This window comes from Cnephaeus nilssonii, assembly GCF_951640355.1.
Source record: "Cnephaeus nilssonii genome assembly, chromosome: 21".
Lineage (NCBI taxonomy): Eukaryota > Metazoa > Chordata > Mammalia > Chiroptera > Vespertilionidae > Cnephaeus > Cnephaeus nilssonii.
The window spans coordinates 23,104,543-23,111,197 of NC_137092.1; the positions used below are offsets into that span (position 1 = coordinate 23,104,543).

The 6,655-nt window shown below is 63.3% G+C and overlaps 1 protein-coding gene across 2 annotated transcripts in view; it reads left to right on the forward strand.

The window, feature by feature from the left end:
* Positions 1-3,730, forward strand: part of QSOX1 (quiescin sulfhydryl oxidase 1) — a 38,970-nt gene extending 35,240 nt beyond the window's left edge. The window contains exons 12-13 of one of the 2 annotated variants that reach the window (XM_079760545.1): positions 1,829-2,100; positions 2,889-3,730. In XM_079760545.1, the coding sequence (XP_079616671.1) occupies positions 1,829-2,100; positions 2,889-2,897 (281 nt within the window). In that variant the 3' untranslated portion in view covers positions 2,898-3,730. Of the gene's footprint in view, positions 1-1,828 lie in introns of both variants that reach the window. The other variant, XM_079760544.1, reaches the window with a different exon arrangement.
* The last annotated feature ends 2,925 nt before the right edge of the window (positions 3,731-6,655 follow it).

Genomic DNA, 6,655 nt, shown 5'->3' on the forward strand with positions numbered 1-6,655 from the left:
CCATTCTGCTTTCTGGCTATTGGCCCCTGACTCAGACCAACAGGAAAGTGAGCGCTGGGCTTTTCTGCCCCCCTGGGAGGGGTCTAATGATAAAAGGGGCTGGAAAAGAAAGACCAGGTGCTTTCTAGAAATAAGGACTGATTTCACCGGGGGGCGGGGGTGGGGGGGCCTGGCCTGCTGAGTTCCCACGTTGGCAGTGCTTCCGTTCCCTGGGCTCAGGCGTCCGATGGGTCCACTAGGCAAAAGCATTCATCTCCGGGGTGACCGGCTGGCAGGTGGGGAGGGAGCCATCTGTGGACGGGAGCCTGGGCTTGTCTGTGGGGGGAGAGGAGTATGTGGGGCTGGGACAGACGGCCCAGGGGCGGGGGTGGGGACAAGGCCTAGCAGGGGAGGGTAGAGGCGCCGCAGGAGCAGGTGGTGGTGCAGGGGCTGCACTTGGTCCTGGTCTCCCGGGGCCTCCTGGTGGACTTTGAAAAGCAGGCACGTGCCTGTCTCTCCTCCCACCCCTGCCCTCCCCGCCCCAGCCCTGCCACCAAATGCTCCGTCTGACCCTCGCGCCCTATGACCTCCGCAGGCTTCCAGCTTCCCTCGGGGCCCAGCTGCTGCTGGTGGGCCAGGAGCCAGGCCTCTCTCCGAGGGTCCTAAGGAAGGCCGTTCCCTACCCTCTCTGGGGGGCGGGGGTCCCTTCAGTTACAGCTGATCAGTGACGGGAGGGGAGGCGCAGGCCGAGCGCTTCCTTCGCAAGGCCCGCTCCCCGCTTCTCGCCAGACCCTTGGAACCTACTTGCCGCCCCTCCCCAGTATAACCGTCCGGCTCCTACATCTCCTCCGGCTTCATTCTGACCAGCAACTTCTTTTCTCCTACGAAGCCCTTTGGAGCGGTGCCTCCTTCCCGAGCGATGGGCAGATCGGCCTTCCCTGGCGACACTGAGCGAGGGGCTGGTGGCAGGCCCTCGGGCTCAGCCTGGGTTCTGCCCACAGCCCGGCCCTGCTGCCTGGGAGGCAGGGCAGCTCCTCCCTCTCTTCCCGTCCAGGGCCCAGGCCTCCCCACACCCACCCCTTGGAGCCCACCCGGGGAGGGAACTCCACTAACTCCCACCCACCCCACAGGGCTGCAGTGGAATTACTATGTGCTACCAACTCTTCTTTTAAAAAAAATTTTCCACTTAATTACAAAAGTAACATATCTCCACTGTATAAAACTTGGAGAATTTCAGAAAATGGCGAAGAAGACAAATACTAGCAGACCAACCAAAGCCTGCAAGCCAGGTCCTTCCGAGCCGCCCTTTCCCGTGTCTGGTCTGGGGGAGAGCGGTAGAAACCCGCAGAGAAGTTAACAAAGGGAGAAAGTGGATTAATATGGGGGAGGAGCCCTAGCTGGTTTGGCTCAGTGGATAGAGCATCGGCCTGCGGACTGAAGGGTCCCGGGTTCAATTCCTGGTCAGGGGCACATACCCGGGTTGCAGGTCGATCCCCAGAAGGGGGCGTGCAGAAGGCAGCCGATCAATGATTCTCTCTCATCATTGATGTTTCTCTTTCTCCCTTTCCCTTCCTCTCTGAAATCAATAGAAATATATTTTTAAAAAATATGGGGGAGAACTGGAGTGCCGGGGTGGGAATGCTAGGGTCGGGTTGGGAGGACTCCCCTCATCCAGGGGAGCCCAGGCCCAGTGCTAGCTAGTGTTTGGCCTGCCTCCTCTCACACCCACCTGCTCAAGGCGAGCCCTTTTTGGCAGGTGAGGGAGCTGGCATTCTGAATGGAAGGATGAGGTCTGGGCTTCCGGGTGGGCCCCGTGTCCCAGCCAACCTGTGTGTGTTTCTCTCCCCAGGGGCCCCCAGCGAGGACCCCCAGTTCCCCAAGGTGCAGTGGCCGCCCCGTGAACTCTGTTCTCCCTGCCACAATGAACTCCGGGGGACGCCTGTGTGGGACCTGGGCAACACCCTCAGCTTCTTCAAAACCCACTTCTCCTGGAGCAACATCATCAGGGACCTCCCCGCAACGGAGCCCCCCCGGCGGGGGGCACAGAGGATGGCCGCCACCGCCGAGCTGGAGCCGGCGACCGGGAACGCGACTCTGGGCCCCGAGGAGGCTGAGAGCATGGTGGGCCCAGGGACCGAGTTCCCCGGGCCTGTCGTCCTGGGTGCTTTAGCGGACAGACTCGGGGCAAGCGGCCCCCCGGAGAGGCAGGCTAGCCTCGGTGTGACCAGGGCCGGGCTGGAGCAGGGGCCTCCTGAGCACATAGCGGATCTTCAGAGGGATAGCGGGGAGCAGCCGGAAGGGCGGGAACCCTTGACCGAGCGAGACTTGGGAGCCGGGTTGCTAGCTGAGCTCCCGGCTGAGGACCTGCCCACCGGCCCTTCAGAGCGGAGGCGCGTGGGCCGCAGCTCCAAGCAGCTGGCCGGTGTCCCTGAGGGGGGGCCGGAGGCGGGGGCCCTGCGGGGCCGAGGCCAGTGGCTGCAGGTGCTGGGAGGGGACTTCTCGCACCTGGACGTCAGCCTCTGCGTGGTGCTCTACTCCCTGTCCTTCATGGGCCTGCTGGCCATGTACACCTACTTCCGGGCCAGGATGAGGGCCCTGAAGGGCCACGCTGGCCACCCCACAGCCTGAACCGTCCACCTGGGGAGGGTGGCAGGAAAGGGGCTGCTCCCCGTGGGCTCTTCCAGGCCCCCGCCCCCCTCCCCGCCTTGCTCTTTGTCCAGGGAAACCCAGGAAAGCCCGTTGCTCCAGTGAGCCCTCCTTGGTCCTTGTGGGAAGGGATGTTCCAGAGACATGAAGAGGTGCCGGGGTCCAGGCTCCTCAGACAGCACAGAGGGGGGCGGGGCAGCCCCGGGCAGGGAGGGCGGGAGGCGCTGTCCACGGCTTCTCAGCACCAAATTCCTCTCTTTCAGCTTATCTGAAGCCCCGCCTCATTCTTGCTGCCGCTCCAATGTCTCCTGCTCGGTCTTGGCCCTAAATTGGGGCCGGTGAGCCACAGGTTCCAAGGCTTCCCATCGGAGGAGGGTCCCCCGGCTGAGGGGGCTGGAGCAGAACTCCTCCCTGCACCCCAGGGCCCCGCCCATCCCGCTCCCTTCTGGATACGGAGGCCTTCGCGCCAGAGAAGGAAGGACCCGCCTCCGGCCCTGGTGGCCTGCCCGGCCTCCGGCCCCTCAGACCTCCTGGCTGGGGGGCTGGCTGGAGCGTAGGGACTGGAAGCTGGTGGAAGTCCTGTGACCTCCCAGGTGACATCTGTGGGAGGGGCACCTTGGCCTGGTCCTTCCCGAACCTCTGCTACAGGGAGTGCACAGGCTGGGGCTGGGGTGGGCTTGCTCAGCTGGGCGGGTGACGGTCGCGGGGCTGGGGTGAGTGGCTGGCTTAGAGGGCCTGGTGAGGGGCAGCGTGGGATTGAGGTTGGGGATGTGGGGACCTATAGTGCCTTACTCGGGGCTGAGCTGCGAGAGGCAGAGTGAAGAAGCAGGAAGACGTTGCTTCCCATGTGCTTCGGCTCTTCCCCCTTCGGCTCACCTGTCTGGGAGCTGGATCTTCGTTGATTTTGATTTTCAAAATAGACGCTAATCTTTGAGTGTGGAGGGTGCGGGAGTGAGAGGAGTGTCACCTCTCGGGGTCCACCCCCCGTCTGGTAGAGGTGAAAGTGTCAGAGGGGCGAGTGCCGCTGTACATACACATGCTTGATTCTCACTCTGCCCGCTGCTGGCGAGGGCTGTGGAATAAATTATTTTTGTTAAGGCAAGCACCCCTGTGTCCTGTGACTTGCTACTTGGAGGCCTAGTGTCCGGGTCTGGACAGTCTGTGCAAAACTCTGTCGTGAGAGATCCAGCGAGACACGATTCCCCCAGGCTCACAGAGCTGCTGGCCTGCAGGGACACGGCGCCCCATCACAGCCCCTTCTCCTTGAGGGGGCCTCCCCGAGGGGCCCCAGAGCTCTGGGTGCTCCGGGCCCAGCAGTCTCCCAGAGCACCAGGCACGCCGCAGTGGAGGTGCAGTCCCACCCCCTGCACCCCGTCGTCCCCGGAACACCTGCCCAGGTGCTCTCCGTTCTGCTGGAGGCACCTTCGTCTGCACCTGCCTGGCTCTCAGGCATCCCGCATCTCCAGCTCCCTGGGAAGGAGAGGGGCCCTGGGCTGGCGGCTCAGCCCGGAGGAGTCAGCCAGATGAGAGGGCCTGCCCCTAATCCGTCCTGCCGGGTTTTACAAGGATCAGAGCAGCTGATAATGAACCTCATTAAGAGGGAGCAGGAGCCCCAATCCGATTTGGGTTTTCTCTTGGACATCACTTTGCTCAGATGGAGGGGGTGGGGTTCCAAGCATGCCCCTTCTGCTAGGGCAGCTGGGGTGGGGGTGGGGGGACAGCAGGGGTCACCCCCCTCCCCTGCTGTGCCAGCCCTGTGTTACCTCGGGTGGATCCCAGCCTGGAGCTGCTCCTCTGTCCGAGGTTCCCTGTCTGTGTCCCTGCTCTAGCCACCCCCCTGCCCGCTCCATCCTCCTAGGCCAGCTTGCTCATCTCCCCCTGCCCAAAGGCCCGGGCTGGCAGGCTGAGAGACTGCCCGGCCAGCACAGTGTCGGCCGTGTGGCCCTGGCCCCGGGGGTGAAGGCTTCCACGGGCCAGGACTACTTGCGCACGCCTGTTCCCCACCACCACCTGGTGCTGCCGCAACGCCAAGACAGAGGGTTTCCATGCGCCCGCCCTCAGAGCTCCAGGGACCGTGTTTTCTAAACCAAGCTCAGGTATCCAGAACTAGGCCCGGCCGTGGGGTGGGTCTCCCCCTCAGCGGTGCAGCCCCGGCCCCGCTGATTGATAAACAAGGGCCCGGCCTCCTCCTCAGCAGGACTGCTGCCTTTCACCCTGATTTCCCCAGGGCTCTCGGCAGCATCCAGCATCGATAACCGGCTTCTCCCGCCAGCTGGTCCCCTCCCCTCCCCGGCCTGCCAGGCCTGGAGCTGGGGCTTCTGTGACTTGAACACCGCCTGCCGCTCCGTTCCAGGTCGTCCTCTGCACCTTGGGAGAGCTCCCACTCGGGAGAGGGTCCCGGGGGGCCAGCACGGCAAAGGCGCCAGGCCCGGGCAGACGGCGCCCAGCCCGGGATGTTCCTACCGAGCATTCAGGCCGGTTTCCTGGAGGAGGCAGCTGAGCTGGGCTTGGAGAGATGTGTTAGCAAAGAAAACGAGGAGGAAAAGGGCATCCCAGGCAGAGGAGAAAGCACGTGCCGCCGAGGCCAGCAAAGGAAATAGTGAATACAAGACTTTCGAAGCAAAAAACTAAAAAGCACTTAAAGAAGTTTTCCAAAGTTGCACTGGCCTGGAAGCTGGGAGTAAACAGAAGAGAGACGCGATTCCCCCTGCTGTGTGGGGCTTACACTCTAGGAAAGGTGAGAGGGAAAAGATACTGTGGTGAGTGCTCTGAAGCGTAGAGACCAGCAGGGGCTGGAGGGGGGAGGTGGGAGGGCGGGCTCTCTGAGACGTGGGAGGGGTGTAGGGGGTCACGGGTAGGGTGGAGGGACCACAGTCCTGAGGGGCCCCTTCACTCAGAAGCCTCAGCCTCCATCAGGCTGACGCGGTCCCGAGAGGTGACCCACCTTCGGCCTGGCTCTTCCCCCAGCAGCCTTGGCACAGGGTTGGGGCGAGGAGTGGGCTCCAGGGAGCTGGGAGGGAAGTCCCAGCGGTTGGAGGAGGAGGAGGACACCTGGCTCCAGCCCTGGCTGCCCACGGACCAGCTGGTTCTAATCCTGGGTGAACCGTGAACTCTGGAGCCTCCGTTTCCGCCTCCGTCAGACGAAGGCCACGGACTGGGCTCCATGGTCCCTACGGTGCCTTTTCCTCTCACAGTGATGCCGGCTGTGCCTCCAGGGCCTTCCAGAAAGGACTGCTGGCTGACGGGGACCACAGCTACGTGGCCTGTGTCCCCACAGAACAGCCGTGAGAGGCAAGGCTCACTGGCTGCAGCCCCAGGAAGAGCACCCCAGAGGCCTCTGTGCCCCGCGGCCTAGTTCTCCCGAGATGGCCCCCCTGAACCCCCAGGGTCCAGGGAAGCTGCAGGGCAACCCGTCCCTTCCCTGGTACCCCCCTCCCCCTCCCCTCCCACTTCAGGGCCAGCCTCCTATGAGGACAGAGGCTCATCTCCACCCACACCTTCACACCCCCTCCCACTCTAAGAACTAAATCAGACTCCAAAAAGAGTAATTTAAGTTTTACCCCTGGCCCTCTGTGCTGGCTTGTCCCCGCTTCTGTCCTGTATCTGTACCCCCGCCTACACACACACACACACACACACACACACACACACGCACACAGCAGTGCAGGCCCTGGCCTCTCCCCCGCTGTCCAGCCTGGAGGGGGGCGGCCATTCACACCCAGAGAGAAAACAACTGCCCTTCCCATTCCTCCCATTCCTCCCACCCCCTCCCTGGGCCTTGGCCTTCGGATTGGGCCCTGGCAGTGCGGTCTCCTCAGTAGAGAGGGGCTCCCCGCACTCACTGAGATCCCAGCTCCTGGAGCCCAGGGGACAGGTCATGGCAGAGGAGGACTCCTTCCAAAGCTCTGGTCTCTGCCCTGGAGGAGAGCACCTCATCGCGGGGTGTGGTGCCCTCAGGAGGGTCACTGGAGTGACAGGCTGATGGCCCAGGCTCTCTGCTCACCTCCGGGCTCTTCCCTCCAGATTTCAC